Source organism: Dicentrarchus labrax, unplaced genomic scaffold (genome assembly GCF_905237075.1).
Source record: "Dicentrarchus labrax unplaced genomic scaffold, dlabrax2021, whole genome shotgun sequence".
Taxonomy (NCBI): domain Eukaryota; kingdom Metazoa; phylum Chordata; class Actinopteri; family Moronidae; genus Dicentrarchus; species Dicentrarchus labrax.
The window spans coordinates 19,504,183-19,522,929 of record NW_026136721.1 but is presented as its reverse complement, the minus strand read 5'-3'; the positions used below and the strand labels follow the sequence as shown (position 1 = coordinate 19,522,929).

General features: G+C 39.3%; 1 protein-coding gene across 3 annotated transcripts; it reads left to right on the top strand.

The window, feature by feature from the left end:
• Positions 1-145: 145 nt before the first annotated feature.
• On the top strand, positions 146-13,726 carry LOC127354362 (bMERB domain-containing protein 1-like). Of its 3 annotated transcripts, XR_007881519.1 has the most exons (8): positions 146-435; positions 5,667-5,787; positions 7,221-7,294; positions 7,966-8,080; positions 8,588-8,740; positions 8,926-9,007; positions 9,926-9,996; positions 10,368-10,433. XR_007881519.1 is itself a non-coding variant. In XM_051384256.1 (6 exons), the coding sequence occupies exons 1-6, from the start codon at positions 357-359 to the stop codon at positions 10,478-10,480; spliced, it is 573 nt and encodes a 190-aa protein (XP_051240216.1). In that variant the 5' UTR covers positions 147-356; the 3' UTR covers positions 10,481-13,726. The 3 variants fall into 3 exon arrangements, 1 of the variants encoding a protein (XP_051240216.1); XR_007881518.1 differs by lacking the exon at positions 10,368-10,433 and having other exon boundaries at positions 9,926-10,070; XM_051384256.1 differs by lacking the exons at positions 8,588-8,740; positions 8,926-9,007 and having other exon boundaries at positions 147-435; positions 10,368-13,726.
• The last annotated feature ends 5,021 nt before the right edge of the window (positions 13,727-18,747 follow it).

Here is an 18,747-nt window from a genome sequence, read left to right as displayed (position 1 = left end):
AAAGAGGAAGTGGTTTTTTTTGTAGTTTTGCCTTGACGCACCGTGGAGTGAACGCGCCCATGCTGTAAGTGCGTCTAGTGGCAGCCAGGTGGCGCTGTTGAGTCACCAGCCTGAGCGGCGCTGAGACAGGGAGACTCTTGAGCGCTGCACACACACCGGCGCTTGCTAGAGCAGGTGGGGACCGCCAGAGCATCTCGCTCTCTCTCTTTGCCTCTACAGGTTGGTTACTGACTGGCGATGACTCAATGAAATACGGCAGCGGACTGAGACTGCAAGACCCTCCCCTGTAGTTGTTTCCCAGCTACTGCAACTGGAAGCGCAGGGAAGAAGAGAAGAGAGGAGCAGCTGCTGGACAGATGGAGAAGAAGCAAGGATCTCCTCATCAGTACGGTTCACTGGAGCGCACAGAAGGGACCAGAGACACCAACGAACCAGGTTACTGCAGTATTATTACATGTTGAGCTATTGACTGAGTTTAAAGAGAAATAACATTTAATTCACCTAATGTGTCACTGTACTTAATCTTATTGCCATAACATGACTGCAGGGACTTACTTGGTTTTGGTCTTTGTCTTGGTATAGTGAATTTACAGTGATCTTAATCTGTTTCTACATATATTTTATAATACAATCTATGGCATCACCACAGTGTGCCTGTTAGGCGTCATAGGTTTGTTTTCTGTCTTGTCCCACTACAATGTATAACAGAATTTCTACAGTTTGTTTTCTGGCCTTTTACTTTTATATCAGGGTCTTGTTATATAGTTGATAAAAACCAATCAATACATTTTTCTAGTTGCAGCACAGGCAACAGCTCTGAAAATGTCAAGAATCCACAGGTGTCTGTTCTTCTAATTTGTGTTTGTGTGTGTGTGTGTGTGTGTGTGTGTGTGTGTGTGTGTGTGTGTGTGTGTGTCTGTCTGTCTGTCTGTCTGTCTGTACTTGTGTAAGAGAAAAGTGAGGGCCCATTACTCCATGACCTGCACCTCAAATGATGAATAATGACTCACATCTGGGACTTGGCAGGACACTGGCCACATCTCAGTCTCCAGCCAATAGACTCTTGGGTCAGAAGTAACTGAAACTCTTCATTACACTGTGCTCCTCACTCTGATAGTGATACTTGAAAGCCTACAACAAACAATTATTTTCATTATTTATGCATCTTAATTTTCTCCATGAATCGTTTGATCTATAAGAAAAGAAAATAGAGAACAATGTCCATAACAGTTTCCTTAATATGTCCTCAGATGTCCTTTTTTGTCCAACCAGCAGTCCAAAACCCTAAAAAAATCAGTTTATAATCATATAAATAAGAGAAAAGCAGTAAATCCTGACATTGGAGAAACTGCAGCAAGATATTTTGTTAAATTTTAACAAAAACAAATGCGTGAAACAATTAATCAATTATCAAAATAGTTTTAATTCCAGCTCTATTCCTCTACATTGCTGATGGACATTGATGTTTTTAACAAATTATGCTCATAATAGCATCATGTTGTCAAGGTGTTTTGATCGTACTGACGCACCAGCTATGGAGTGTATTGATGTGATCAGTCAAGTGGGAAGTTTAGAAAGCTGTGCAGGTCTCTTAAGACTCTATCTGTTTTTCTCTAATTTTACTCTTCCTTTATTCATCTCACACACTCCTCTTGTTCCCTCCACTTCTGCCTTTTGGTCTCTAATCTGTCTGATCTGTCTGTCAGTGTGCTGTTCTACCTCATTAGGCATAAAGCATATTGTGGCAGTGTAAAAAGAGAGGGATTGAGTCAGAGCAAAGACCGAGCTCATGATGTAATTCACATCTTCAGGGGTTTGGATAAAGAGAGGGGCGATCTGGGGGAGTATGGGGTGAAATGAGGAAAAGCAGAGGGAGATGGGAAACGCTAAACTGTGACAGAGTGAGAAAGGGGAGAAAGTGTAAAGGAGGGAACATTTCAGAGAGGTCTAGTGATGAGTCATAACTGCTCAGTGGCAGAATAACCTGTCCTTGAGAGCCTCTGCAGCAGAACATGTTGTTTCTAACCATGTAAGAATATACTAATGCTCATGACATCATGTTATACGTTTTCTTCATCCAAACAGACCCGAATCCAGCTCACAGTATGGTGTTTCAGCCAGCTTCATGGTCATAGTCAGTAAAGCTTGTGTTTTTGGCAGGGATATGAACAATAATGTGGCCCTGTAGGGTGGTAGTATGCATGCAATGTTGTGTCAGTGGGTTCTGTTTGTACTTTTAAGCCCAACGTTTCATCTGCTTTGTGAACTAGGTGTCACTGGTAAAGTCTCATTTAGCGTCTTTACACCTGCAATGTAATGAGTATGCGGTGTGAATACGATGTGCAACTAGGGATTAGAATACAAAGAGTGAGTCTTCTTTCTGTCTTTGTTTCGCTCTCAGTTTCTCACTCTCAGGTTCACACACACACACACACACACACACACACACACACACACACACACACACACACACACACTCACATACATACACAGACAATGCTAGCTACAACTGTAAATCCTTTTGTTTAATGTGCACACTCTTGTGCATTGGCTTGCCATGCTCTCGTAGACATTTTCTTTTAAAACAGCATGAATTGTGAGACACATTTTCCATTTATGTATTATGACAAGCATGTGTTCCTTTACCATGACAATATTTGTGATAATGTCAAGAATCAGGCACTTTCTACTCAATCTTTGTTAGAATACTGAAGAGACCTTTTATTCACAGTAGACATTTGCTTCTTACTGACTGGGCACAGCAGAAAAGCACAGGTGAAACTAATAGCATTAACAATTGCTCCCCTCAATGGGAGTTATATATTAAATAGTTAGCTGTTTGCTTTCGCCAAGTGTGTATGCTGCAGAACAAATCAGTTCAGCAGTTTGATTTCAGTGAGCAACTTATCTTTTGTTAAGGATCAGGTAAGGGTTGAGTTTAGGGAAATAAAACTTTAAACTTTAAAACTTAAAAAAAAATTTGGTTGAGATTAAATTAGTTAGTTAAACTAAGTTAGTTGTTTTGTTATTTCTTTATATGCTATAGAAAAAACAACACCAATAGTGTAAACATTTTGAATTTATGACTCACATGGCATGAAAAAAAGGTGTCATCTACAAATTGTTAAAAAAGCAAACCAAAATTGCCTCCTGGATCTAGCTTAGACATGAGGTTTTGATCTTCTCATAGGCCATACAGGGAACAGGCATATTACCTGGCAACAGGCACCTTACATTTGCTTATAAATAAACCACAGATTGCTTATTTATGCAGTCACAGAATTCTTACATTTGAGTGAGAAACCATATTTTAGCTTAGTATCCTTCTATGAAATGCATTTGAATTAACTTCAACAGTTTTGAAACATATCAGAAGGTGTAGATATTTCCATGTATGTTATGTCATTTATACTTTTAATCTCATTAACAGTTTAATAGTCCCTGCAACAGCTTTCTCCTCTAAGATGTCAAGGTTGTGTTGATGCTACACTGACGTCAGCCAGTGCAGGGTACAGAATGTCTGTGTGAAGATGTCTGTCTGTACTTCAGGATCCTTTTTTTGTCTGCCACATAAAGCAGACTGCAGTTGCAGGCCCACAAACAAAGCTTTAATGCCAGCAGGGATATAAATCCATGTAACCAGCAATTATCACCCAGCATGGTTAATGCTTCCCATGGTGCTTTTACTACAACCCTGAAGTCATACAATCCCAGTTTGAATTATAATGATACACTCCTATTCTGCCTCTTTTTATGCTAGTGGAGAAAACGTGTCTTCAGAGCACTTTGAACCCAGTCAGCTCTTATCTTCCCCAAGGCTATAGCTAAGTAATAGTGTGTGTATATATAGAGGATTTAAGGGCCCCAGGAGGAGTCAGAAACAGTCTGTCAGTGGCGGTATCTCCCTGGTTGTGTCCTTCTGAGCTCCCATGTTGTGCAGCTCTCTGCAGGGAAGTGACAGTTATCCAGGACTGCTAAATGGAACAATTCAAGTGCAGACAGTGGTGATTTCCTTCAGATGTCACTGCAGGTCTTTGACCATCTACCTTCAAGAAAGTCAACCATACTTGAATCTCAGGGTAACTTAAATCTAGTGTTTGTGTTCTAACATGCATGGCTAAAACAATTGCACTTTTAGAATGTGGTTGTAGTTAAATGTTTGATATGCTGCTGCATTTCTCATAGTCTCATGAAGCTGAAGCTGCTCATGGTGTAGTAGCTACATTGTGTGAAATGCTTTGATGTCCTTTCATACCACACAAGCATTTCCAGGGACCCTGGGACAGATCCATTAAAAAATATTACAGAGCCGTTTGGAGAAAGCCTACATATTGTTGTAAATGGTGGTTGAGATTTACACAATAATAACACTGTAACTGTCACAAGTGACTAACGCCTTTAATTGTCATATGACATTGTACGCTGATGTGATAAAATAGACTTTTTTCTACCTTGATTTCACTCTGTGGCTCAGATTCATATGCCTCTTTGCCTTAGAAAGAACGTAACTGGATTGTTGCTCATGTGGAACGTTCAGTTTTCTCAGATGTTAATTTAATGTAGTACCGTGGTCGGACTACAAACTGCATTGTTGAATACAGAATGACCTGTAAAAGTAATCACAGATATCCTTCAATATCCAAGCAAGGTGAATCTTGATGTGACAATAAACTACCTCTGTGTTAAGGTTTGCCACTGATTATATCAATTAGCCTACTTATCAGTAATCCTACTTAGGTAGGGCTGTTTATTTTTTTCAATTAATCGATAGATTGTTTAGTCTGTAAATTGTCAGAAAATAGTGAAAAATGTCGTGTGAATCGTAGTTTCCCAGAACCCAAAGTGTCTTGCTTTGTCCAACCAAATAGACCAAAAGAAGATATTCAGTTTACAAGGAACAAAACATTTATATCAATTATCAGAAAATGAAATCAGTTGACTGTTGACTAATTGACTATTTGACCAATCATTTCAGCTCTGGTTGTTAAAGCTTGAGCTTGTTAAAATCAATTTATGTGTAAACTGTGTAGTGATTACACCAGGGGATTACATTTTGTCTAAAGACTGACACTGAATGACTAAAAAGTCACTTATCTCTCTACAGCAGAACAAGGCAGGGTAGGACTGCAGTGTGAGTCTGACAGACATACTGGGGGAAGCTAATTTCCAGGGCTGACCCACCAACCTGGGTTTATGCAATTCATCAGTTTGTGTGTGTATGTGTGTGTGTGTGTGTGTGTGTGTGTGTGTGTGTGTGTGTGTGTGAGAGAGAGAGAGAGAGAGAGAGAGAGAGAGAGAGAGCAGCCATGTGAGTCGTGCCAACCACTGACACATGGTAATTTAGCTATGACGTTCTGCTCCTCAACAAGCAGCAATTTCAAAGTACATCTGCTGCAGCTGTTTATACAGTTTAAGATCCAGATTCATATGTAGTATTTAATCTGCAGTGGCATATTGGAGCATTTTAAAAAGCTCCTAAGTGTGTATGTGTTTGCTTGTCTCTGTTAAGTATTTGTCAGTTGAAGAAGTGCATTGTAAACTCCCTTTAATATAGAAGAGAATCTAAATACACTTTAATGTTTTTGTGTCAGACATGTTGCATCCAGACATGTTCTTTTAAAACAGCAAGACTAAAAGCTGCCCCTGTCTTTCTTTCTCTCTCTTAGAAGAGGACGTGGTGTCCATGGCGGACTCCACCATCACCGTGGACGACATTGAGGGGGAGCTTTTTAAGATTGAGAGGATCAGGGACGTCCTGGTCAGGAGGGAGTCAGAGCTCAGATACATGTGAGTGGCTTAACAACACCAACATGTGTGATGGTTGCCAGTGTTATTAGTGGAGACAAAATAATAGCAACCCAGGTCCCTTATTTAAAGTATAATGGTGAAAGCAGTATTATGTTTAACGTTGGTCTGATTAATTCATCAGTTAAAGCTGTACTTAGGCTCAGCTGGGCTTTGATGTTAACATTAGTGTACATGTTGATGTTATCATGTTAACATGCTTAAAATGAGTAAGTTGGCCAAGTGGATGGTTTGGTTTATTGGTGGTGCTGAATTAAAAGTCATTGGATCATCAAGTAATTCGGATTCATTATCTGGGGACCATGCAAAATCTAATCCAAAAACTGTCAACATATTTCACTCTGGACTCTGGTGTTGGACCAACAGACTGATGTCCATCCTAGAAAAAAACAATACAGAGTGGCATCGCTGTAATTAAAGGTCACATTTCCTAAATGGATAGATGCCATAAATGCATCTATCCATTTTTCCATTCAAGAGTACACCTTTGTACACAGCACTGCCTTCTATTCTCTCCCCTCATTTCTCTCCATCACACTCCAAGCTGGCCCCCCATTAAAATTTCAATGGCTCTACCTTTGCCTCTGCTAAGCAGGGTAATGCATGGATATTTATTCATCTGCTTCTCTGAAAGATAAGCAATAACACTGCTCAGACAGTGGGGGGGGGGGGGGTGAGGAGTGGCATGTGTAGAGTAGCAAGCAAGACTAAAGTAGATAAAGTGGGAGAATGAGAGACTGGAGGAGGTGGAGGGGGAAGAGGACGGTGATGGGGAGTCAGGATTTGGAGCACCTTTTTCCCCCAGCGGTCCACAAACAAAACAAAACTCCAAGATGTGTTTTCTTCTAGTAAGCTGTGGAAAGTGTGTTATTTGTATTCCAGACCCCATGGCCATTTCTCCACCTACACATCTGTGGAGAGCATTTGACATGACAGGTACCGTGATGATGAGGCTCTCAGTCTTCTGACATTGATTAATGTGTGTAATGTGTGGATGATTTTGCGTCTGACCCTAGGAGAGCCTGTTTGTGTGTGTGTTTCTAAAAAAGACCCAGTTGCTGTGATACTGGGTCACGTGAGGGCCTCGGTCAGACGAGGAAGGCACAGAGGGTTCTCCTCCCCACCTCAGTGTTAATAATGATCCACTGACTTGAAGGGCCACTGAAAGAGAAAAAGCATGATACAGACAGAGGCCAAGTGAAAGCCATCAGAAATGGCACAAGGCTCTCTGCTCAGGAGAGATAATTTCATGTGTGAAACACAAGATCAAAATCAAGCTGTCTCTGTTTGAATTTCGTTTCCCATGCAGTAGAGTCAAGTATGGACTCCTTGGTGCCCTTTATAGTATGAAGTGAGCTGATGTGCAGTATTAATAAGTGTCTGCCTGTGTCTTTTATTCCACCATGACTGTACAGGATGGATGACATTCAGCTGTGCAAGGAGATCACTCGTCTGAAGAAGGAGTTGCACAAATTAGTGTCCATTCCAGGTAGGAGTCTTCTGGATATTGATAGTTGTCGATGGATGGAGGATAAAAAAAGGGAACATTTACATTTTGGGAAATAAGCTTATTTGCTTTTTTGTCAAGAATTAGTTGAGAATATTGATGCCACTCTTAGATATGAAGCTACAGCCAGCAGGTGGTCACACTTAGCTTTATGCTATCGTAGCTTAGCATAAAGACTGGAAACAAAGGGGAAACAACTAGCCTGGCTATCTCTAAATTTAAAAGATCTACCTACCAGCACCGCTAAAGGTCACACATTTTTATAACTTGTTAACTTGTTATATCTCTATTTGTTTAATCCATATAGAAACAAGTGTAAAAAATCAGGAGCAACAATTTATCAATCCGACAGTGATGTTGCATTTACATTTCTGTTAATGTACAGGTTAAACAAACAAGATACAACCTGTTGATTCATTGGCTTTAGATGTGATTGTATGTGTAATTTTAAACTTTGGACAGGGCCAGTCCAGCAGTCTCCCACTGCTTCCAGTCTTCATGCTAGGCTAAGCTTATCACCTCCTGGCTCCAGCTTCATATTTAATGTTCAGAGCGGGAGAGTGATATTGATCTTCTCATCTTACTCTAATCTAGTCTACTAATAATCATATTTCCAAAACAAACACTAGTTACTCAGATGTCTTGTGCTGCAGATAATGACAAGTCCAACGAGGACCGACAGAAGGAAGAAGAACTACTGCAGCAGATCCACAAGCTGGTCGAGACCAGAGATTTCCTGGTGGATGATGTGGAGTTTGAACGGCTCAGGTGTGTGTCTGCCGCTGTGGTTTCATTACAGCTTGGTATGAGTCCTTTGGTGTCTGTCACTATAGGCTGTGAATAAATAATTAAAAATGAAATCTTGCTGCCACCAGATAGAGATGCAGTGCACATATAGTACTCCTGCAGTCTCCCAGAAAAGGCTTCAGGGAATTCCTTACCCAAGTGGGGTTCATTCACAGGAGCACAGATCTTTGATCAATTCATGAGCATCGTTCATTAACATTCCTATAATGACTGATCAGGCTCAGGTTGGAACGTTACTATTGCTGGCAAATTTGTATCTCATGTCAGTATCATCCACATTCTTCCACAGACCGGCCCATTACTCTCCAGTAAAAACCCTAGAGCTTTTCCTAAGGCACAGCGCTGTGAGTCAGTGTACCACACAGCGCACAGCAGAGAGCCATTTCAATTAAAGATGTGTCAACGTACGTCAATAGGTACAGCGAGACGGAAAAAAAAAAAAAAAAACTGTTTGCATTTATTTTTCAGGTACACTAAGCCTCATAAACCTTGGTGTTTTGTTCAGGAGATGAAGAGAGACTCTCCAAACCTTCCAGCCACAGCAGATTAATTTCAACACTCCTTCATCAAACATATTATAAAAAACACATCATATCAGAAGAAACCACCAAAGGAAAGCAGGTTGTCTTGCACATCATGTTTTCTTGATGTCCAAAATGCTTTTTGTTGCTGATTAGTTTGATATGGGATTTCTGTAGGTTAAACTTGTATTGTGGAGGACTCCAACAATGGATGCATCTCCTCTCTGTTGTTCACAGAGTTGTTTTATCCTGCACTCGTAATGAAACCCTATATTTGTTTTACAGTGGGTCCATTTTGCTGTTACACTGGTAATACCTACAGGAAATGAATGGTCCTCTGCTCACTTGCTGATCCTGATGCATATAGGTCGGTCCTCGCAGGTTCTTTAACTTGGCGCTCAACTTGTAATCTAATTTGACTTGACTGTGGACCCCCAGATGTGGTACACAGTATAAATCCTGTTTTTAGGTTTAATCCTCTCACTACTCCAATTGTGAGACAGTATCAAGTGCTGTTAGTTTGTGTGATCAACACTTACTGTTGGCAGCTGACAGCATGCTGTGAAAAGGCTGTGGGGCTGCTGGGAAGGTGAGAGGCAGGAAGTAGGAGAACAACATTGTGGTAGAGGATCGCAGACAGGAGAGGATGTGACTGCGCTCAAGGCCATGTTGCCAATGCTGATAAATATAGAGATCTTTCTGTTATGTCTCTCTCTCTTTTTTTTTTTTTTTTACCCCTGAATGTCCTTCACAAGAAAATTCTGTTGTTTTTATTTTCAAAGCAGGACAGACAAGGTACAGTTAGCAACAGATATCAATATTTATCTGTTACATACACTCTGATGAATTTAGTAGGCACTACAAACATTCAAATCTCCAAATATGCAGGGTATGTTTATCCAATCTTCATAGAAAAAGAGTGGCTGCCAGATTATTTTAATTTATCAGTAGAACCTCTCAGTGTAAATCCTTTCTAACAGCCAAACTGTATTAAGTTTCTTATCCAGTGGGTATCCGGGGAAGGCTTTTTGTCTCTCCACTTTAATAAAAAGTAGCCTTATTTGAAATGTCCATTTAGTACTTGTGGAATAGATGAAAAGTCCAGCATGTGTAGACACCATATCTGACTTTTCCATCTGTATAACAAGGGATTCCTATCTGGATATATCTTGGCTAACTTTTCTTTTGTGATATGAAGGCAATGAAAAATGTAATTGTAGTCCAGGTGCTTTATGTATTTATGTCTTTCCTGGTATATTAAATCCATCTTTCTCAATTTCTATAGGGAGAACGAAGAAGATAAAGAAATGGCAGATTTTCTGAAGTCCAAATTCCCGAGAAAGATGAAGAAGACAGGTATTTACGAAAGAGCTGCAATGTCATGCTTCATCAGAGAATCAACGCATAATACCGATGTTTAAGGAACAGAGGAGGAAATAAGCAGTGGCAAATATTTTCCTGGGTCCTAATGTTTTTCTTGTTCAAGGTTTTTTCCTCCTGAGGGCTTTTGAAGGATGAAGCTTCACACATTCACTGACTGATTCACCATACAATAGAAATGGGACTACTGAGGCTATGCTTTAGACCTGTCAACTCATTAATCATCTGAACTTCAGATGAAATAGATGAAGTCGTGTCTTGTAACACATAGAATACAATACATTTACAACATTTCTTGGAGAATATTTAATCTTTTCCTCACAATGTCATGTTATTCTGTGCTTCAGGTGTACAAACCAGAAGGACACCATCCAGGGCTCAGCAGACCTCTTCTCCCTTCACCAAGACAGGCCTCACCCTGTTGAAGGAGTGCTGTGGCTTCACATGCTCCATCATGTAGCCTGGAGACAAAAATGGAGGGCCCCACTCCAGGGCTGACACAGGGGCCATAAACCAAAATGGCCATTCCACAGCAGTCAGTATTTCCAGTTTCAGCTTTTCAGTCCGAGAAAGACTTTGAAGCATGGATGGAGCACTACAGACGTTGAAGTTGAAAATTATCCAGAGGGGGAGCAAAGGCTGATGCAAAGATCGTGTGGTGTGTTTTTCATGCCAAGCCCCAAGTTTGTCTTGTATTGGATCTGTTTTGTCTCTGTCATTGGATTTCATATCTTATTTAGTTTTCATATTGTGCTCTCCACGTCTCAGTCTCTCATCCCACTCCTGTTTTCATTTCACTGCTCAGCCAGCATCTTCTGATTAACAGTTTCCAAAAGGAACAACCCAACATGCTGTATTTATATCTCTCTTTCAGGCAGACAGGGCAGAAATAGCATAGCACAAGTCAGGCATGTATAGTGTACACACTAATTTGGTTGAAACGCCCACAAGTTTTATATTTTAGAGTTAGAGATTATAACTGTCATCGCCTCATTAAAAAAAATAGCTGTTTTGCAGGAGTCAACAGGCCAGTCTAGACATACTGCTGGAACTTTATAATCACCATTAAGCAGATAACACTAATGAAACTGACATTAATTGAGAGCTCTGTTAGGTTGAAGTTGCCTGTGATTTGACACCAGATCCAAATTGCTATGACCTTTTGAGAAGTGGTGGTTTGTGAAGAAAGAACGGATGTCTCATCACGCTCTATATTCCTTAAATAACATTTAACTAGTCTTGACTAATGTCTACTTTTTAATATATTCCAGTATTTTTCCATCAGTGACAATGCAAAACATCCACATTGTGCTCTGTGGATTGGTGTTTTTGTTTCATTTGCAAAGAAACATTGAAGAACATCACACAATACACATTTTAAGTTTTTTATTTTCTCTTTGCTCATCCAAACTAGTGATAGTGTTTTACTTTTTGACAAGACTAAGCAGACTCTGCTTCAGTATTTTATGATATATTTCTGATGAATATTCAACAGATACAGTACATAAGTACAGGAACGATAGTTATTACAGTGTTATGTGGGGACACATACAGTATTAAGCCATGTATGGGTGTTCATATCCTAATGTATGCACATGAGCACACTTGAAAGTAAAAGAATGAATCATTCTTAGTCTGTTGCTCTCAGTTTTGTATCATCCATACTCGTTTCTATAAATGTTATGGATCGGCACATAATTGACACTGCAGACCACTAGACCTAATACAAATATATACCACTCCACTGATAAAAGCAGTCATTGTATGCATCATTGAGGCTCACTTGACAGCATTCTGAGTGGTATAGGCCTACTTTATGTTTTATATTAATCTCCTGTCCATGGCCAGAACACTTCAGCCCACTTCCACTATGAGTAAAGATGATATATTTATTCCCACCCTGTATTTGATCAGTTATTACAGCCTGAATATGTACCTATAAAATGTGTATCCATGTGCTTTACATTAAGCACAGGGATGGCCAATCAAACTACGGGGCGGATCTCTGTGTTGCCAAGAGAAATAGTCGCCATAGCAACCTTGTATACCCCATATCTTTACAATGAGACGACTAGGAAGGTTGGATGGATTGGAGATGAGATTTCATAAATGTGACAATAACAAATACTCGAGTGTTATCATGGTTACCTCATGAAAGGTAAGCAGGAGACAGAATAGTATTGCTACTGAAATTGTGTCGATTGTCATATTTTGGATTCACACTGGAATAACACAGCCTATTTAGGATTGCAAAAAATCTACCATAATTGAGCGTCTGAATCCCTTTCACACCCTTTTAAATAAACTAAAATTAAGTAAACATAAGGCAGCTCTACTTGACTGGAAAGTAGACATTTGACATACACAGATGTTACAGTAGATGCTAACTGAATTAAAATAGTGTTCATTTCACAATCTCCCAGTTTATTTCTCACCCCTATTTGACACAGTGTTCTCTTTTATGTTTTTTTCCCCAACTATTGCTTAGGATGGATACAGCTGTCTCTTTTGTTCAGTCACTGGATCCTTTGATATTCAGTCTCAACACTGTCATGGAGGCTTTGGGTCACAAATCACCCAGCAACCATGTCCGGTGCTGTCATAGACAACACAGGGGAATTTAGATGTGTGCCAGTAATGCTGAAATTCTGTAACAGCCATGAGACAAAAACAGATATTGTATTTTTTTGTATAAGATGGGTGTGTGAATATTTCAGAAAGGTTAAGTGAGGAAATTAGTTTCAAAATGTAGTATTATGACCAAAACAGATCTATACTATATTTGTAACCTGTAAGTTTTGAAAAATAAAAAACTAATGGTTTGATGTACAAGTGCTAATTTACAACTACAATTATATGTACAATTATGTATATATATATGTCCCCCCAACAAACACCTTCATCTGATTAATTATTTTTAAATGGGTACACTTCAATTTTCACATTTAGACCTAAAAAACAGCTGTTCACACCAGCTGGAGGGTGTGTTACATGCCCTAACTCAGAATTTTCTGAGGAAGATTCTTATAGACAAGGAAGCGACCATGTAGCCTCTTAGGATAGACACAACAGTGTTGCAGGAGAGAAAATCAGAGAGAGAAAATCATATAAGAAGAGAGTTTGAAGTGGCCGAAAGCAGGGGAGATGAAGAAAAAGAGAGTAGGCGAGTGGGAGGGCACAGAGTTAAGGGGGGTCTAATCTTTCAGTGTGACTCATCCTTAGTGAAAACACTGTGAGTTCCCACAAGGGCAGCTCTCAGTGAATGCTACGTGGAAAGGGCAGGACTGTCATTCAAACACTGTAATCCTGAACACCTTCTGCAAAGCACTGTGTAAAAGAGGGGACAGTATTTATTTGTTTGTTTATGCATGTGAAAAAATGAATGAGAAAGAAAATGTGTGCGTGTATGTTGCAGTATATGTACAGTATCTTTGCTAGGAACAAGGGTGATAATGGGAGGTACAGTAGCTGTCACTGTTTTGTTACTATGGTTACTGTGACTTGATGGTACACTCCCACTTTTTGTTTAATTTTGGTTGTGCTATGTAATAAACTCCACTGGATTGTAATGAAAGGCTGCATGTGTTGTAAAACTGCAAGGGGAAGACAAGGAACCTGCTTTTTTATAATGTTCAGGATACAGGGTTCTTAAATGTTCTTAGTTAAAGCTGCAAATGTAATAAATTAAATATTATCTCAAATTTCAGTTTCATTACACGTTTCTGTTTCTTGGGAGATGACAAAAGAGTTATAAAAGTGAAAAATGTGATCTAATAAACTGCCAACAGTAAGATCAATATCACTCTCATAGCTGACCCATACATATAAAGCTAGACCCAGGAAGCAAATAGCTTAGCTCTCCGTAGTTCAAAAATACACTCATACAAACACCTCTAAGCTTACTAATTAATACTTCAAGTTGCCACTGGTTGCCAGGCAACCTCACAGTGATTACAAAACTGGATATATTGAGAGAGCTTGATGGTCGGTCTTGCTGATAATTTGTCCCAGTGACCTCTCTTGGTATTGCCACAAGAAAATCCTCAGAAGCATTTTCTCTGCCACCATGACCTCCATGATAAGAGACAGAGAAACTGTAAATAAGGTCAATTACTCTTTGTGTTGTGAATTTTTAATCCATGGTAGCATAGCACACCCTGGTAGCTGGTACCAAGTGGAGAATGTTCCACATATCCACACAACATGGAAATAAATTCAGAAGCCCGACAACATTTTTGGCTTATGCGCTCAGCAAGCAGTTTTAATTCAAGTGACTGAGTTCAATATACAGTTCTTATAATACCTCCATGGCCGGGCTCCTTGTCCAAACCTGATGTTTTTACATTATTGTTTGGAGAAAATATTATTGGTGAACAATGTAAGACGTTTTTATTATTAATGTTTTGTTGGGGTGAAGACTTTATTTATAGAGTGACAGGACAGGCAGGGGGGAGAGAAGGGATGTCATGCAAAGGGCCTGGGGCCGGATTCGAATCCAGGCCACTGTGGTATATGTGGTAGACACTGTACCAGGTGTATTTTTTTAACTTTGGAAAAAACTGGGCTAGCTGTTTCCTGTCTTTATGCTAAGCTAAGCTAATCAACACTAGCTTCATATTTAACGGACAGATATGAGATAGGTATCCATATTCTCATTTACCTTTCACCATGACAACTGCACAGATAAGAAAAAGAAAACAAATTAAGCAGTTCCTTTGTTTTCAGTTTTCAGAAGTGAATTTGCAGCTCAGTTATCTTTAATGTTGAATTTGACTGATACTCTTCAGTAGCAGTGGGGTGTATTAATGGGTTCTTTTCTAACTGGATGCAATGGGAGGAAGCTGCGTGTCAAAAAACATCCGCTAAGTCTGCTGAATTACCCAAGAATACACTTGCAGAGTTTATATTTGTAAACTTAGCCCTCAGACTGGGGTTTTATGTATGACACTGACTGAAGTCAGTATGTCTGTGACTTTGCAAGGGTTTAGAAGAGTGACTTAATAAAAAGGGCAAATGGGAAGTAGGCCTTCACACCTAACTCCCGTTGCCATTGGATACTGCAAAATATGATAGAGTAACCAGAAACTGAAAATGCATACTTGTTCACAATGACCACGTATCTTATTATACATGTATTACCTGCTCATGCAGCACATGGGATGATATGTGGCTCAGTGAGATCAATTTAATATTTAACTTTCCACATTCCAGTTTTACTATATGAGAAGTACTTCTATCTAAACTTTTACTGTTCTTATAGGTGTTGCCAATAATTTGTCATCACGTCCTTTCTTTAATATGCCTTTGTTAATGTCTGCTGACATTTTGCACATCCCTAGGTAAAGTGAACACAGGGGAAATATTACCACACAATTCAACAAGAGTGATTCCTTGCAACCTGATGAATACTGAAATTTAAAAAATTATTATTGAAATTGGAAGCCTCATCTAGAAAGAAATGTCTCTAAAAACATCCAGATTAAAGTTGGATTAGTTTTTATTGAACTTTTGTTTGTCATTTGTGCTTTTGTCTGTTCTCCCTTCTTCCCTTCATGTTTCTGTTCGTAAATAATGTTCTAATGTGATGTTGGCTGCATATGGGACTATTTACTTTTCTTTATACCGTATGTGATTTATCTTTCATTTTATATGATTATAAGATACCTTAATGAAATGTAACATGCATGTTATGTACATTTCAGTATTATAGTACTAAAATTTGTGTTTTATTTTGTCCATCCCATATCATTGTGGGTAGGCCAAATAAAAAACAACTATCTGCAAAACACAGTTCAGCAGCACCACAAACTATATTATCCACAATAATAATACAACCCGATAAACTAGGAACTGACTGTATATCTTCCAATAAAAGTTCAGGATCCTCAATGTTGCAAAGAAAAAGAGAGTGGAAACTTCATGTTGATCTTGTGGTGGCTGATCTGGTCTGAAGAACTTACTGGAAAAGTTCTTTGATCCTTGTGGGGCCAGTACTGTGTGTCCTGCCTAATTAACAATCCAGTGATATGTGAGCCCTGAGAATACCAGCTGCTGGTGTTTCAGGCATCTGGAGCCTGCCTGCATCCTATTCCTTCTTGTGCATAACAACAGTGATGATTTGTATTACACCTTCCATGTTTTGTCTTACCACCATCTTTCTGTGTCTTTCATATACTCTAGTTCTGTTTTAAATCAACAAGCTGTTTCCTACTGTTTCTCAGTTGTGTCCCTTGACTCTCTTCAGTCCAGGGTTTTTTAAATAACAGCAACACTCGACATCACAGTCACTGGTAATGAGAGCGTGGGCAGCGCCTTTACTTGGAAGCTTGCCATGTTCCATTAACTCTCTCCTAAAGTCACCAATGCAGGAAACAAAACTGATTTCCTCTCTTTAGAAAAAAGCAGGTGTGACTCATTCCCCAGTCAAACCTCCCTCCACACTTTCTCTTTCTGCTTCCATTCCTGTCACTCCCTACTCCCAATGTGTCCTCAAAACACTCCTCCAGCATCTCTAAGCAAATAATCAAATAATTACGATGCAGCAGGTTGCCAGGTCCCGGGTCTGCTTCCCTGCTTATCTTCCGCTCATTATGTCAGCAGCACCGTCATGCAAATGCGGGTTTGCTCAGAAAAATGGGAAAGTAGCAGTGACAGAGTGTGAGTGTTTGAGCACCTGCAGGCATCTGTGTGTTTTTTGGAGAGAGACCATGTATGGCCAGAGGGCTCGAAACATTCTTCATGTTTATTTATTTTCTCCTTTGTGTATCTTTATAATTATATAATAAATATAGAATTATGATTTTGCCCCCTTCACTTACTTGGCTGCTGAAAGAACTGAAGGTTTTTGTATTGGCATTCATTACATGTCATGTAGCTTTGGCTACATGCCTAAAATATAATTGTCTTAACAGCAGGAGTACTTTTGACAGACTGCAAATAAACCAAATAAATACATAATATATTGCACATCAGCATGTATGAGCTCAATGTCTAATAAGCTGATGAGCATGGCAGGGGAACTGCTGAATAGAGGAAAAGCTCACTGTTTTTCAGACAGATGTGGGATGATAACAGATGTTCAATAAAGAGATTATTCTAAATATTTGCCAGTCTAAAACTGGAGAATTCAGATAAAGTGCAGTGTGTGCCATTTGATTTCAAATTTGGTGCCTGGAATGGACACCTGGATATTTTTAACACTAGATGGTTGCAAAATGACCTTAGTAACAACAAGTAATTGCCACAGTTCAAAGTACAAAAAGTGATTTTTAGCCAAAGCTAACTACACATGAGGGATGTGGTCAAGGTTATGAATTAAATTACTGCTCAGCTAAATAAGTGATACAAATTTGCTTTCTTTTTTTTTGTTAGCAATCAACAACAACCTACACAATATTTATTAGTCTCCAAAACATTTACAGCAGTCAGAATCAACCGTATGTTTTAAAGAATCTGCTGGTGAATAATATGTGTTCCCTTTCTTTGTAAATTAGTATTACTATGTAAATAAAACAGCACCCAGCGGTTGAGTTCATGATCATCATTGTAAAGAGACATCTATCCATAGGCAGTGACTTATATGTGTCACAGTCTGTCTCTGTTCCCACTTCCCTAATCTGCTCTGCAGTTGCCTGGCCATCCCTGCCCACCTCCTCAGCTGTATCTAATTTCTTCATCAGCCCTGCAGATGCTTAGCTGGCCCATTCCTACTCATCTGTCTGTTCATCCTAGTTGTTTTGTTGGTTTCTAGTTTTGTGCTTTTGTGTTCGAGTATCTGTTACCTGAATCTGTACACCTGCCTGCCTTGCTATATGTACCTGCCTGCAAGTTATAGCTTCAGTCAAGACATCCCACCGCCTCCTTTGTCTGCATTTGGGTCCTATCCCTGATGCTCTGCATAACCAGCCTTGACAATGTGAGATTTTAATTTGTAATGTGGAGTATTAGGGCCATACTAAGAGAAACATTTTTTTTTTGGAGGGGGGGGGGGGATTACGAGAATAAAGTTGTAACATTACGAGAATAAAGTCGTAACATTACGAGAATAAAGTCATAATATTGCGAGAATAAAGTACTAATTTTATGAGAACTGTCAACGACGAACTTATCAATACGTTATCTTACCCGTTGACTGTACGGTAGGACTGAGACAAACAGCGGCTGCTGGGCTCAGGCTGAGGCTGCTGTTTGGTTGAGCTGGTCTCGTCAGATCTTGATAACTCTATCGAAGCTTTTTTCTCATTAAAACGACTTTTTTTCTTGTATAATTGTTACATTATTCTCGTATTATTACGACTTTATTCTCGTAATATTATGACTTTATTCTCGTAATTTCCAAAAATATATTTAAAAAACATCTTAGTCTGGCCTTGATACTCCGTCGTAATATACTGCACAATATCGGACATTTTAAAAAAGAAAGCCAAACAATTATCTGGGGGACACCTAGTGGTCAGTTAATATACAGCTACACACTGCTCACATAGCCTCAAGTACTTTTCATTTGCACATACAGGTGGCATTGTCTGTTGTATTGTATACTACTGTATACTAACTTGGTTGTGTATGAGTAGTCCTGGATCTTGGACTCATCCAGGGATTTATTTATTCTGTTTTTTTTTTCTTTCTCTGTCTATTCAAATAGCTATGCAAACTTTTAATCTTTTAGGACAGTTTTAACCACACAATGTTAAATACATACTGGTAGTTGTGCATGTGTTTTGTGTA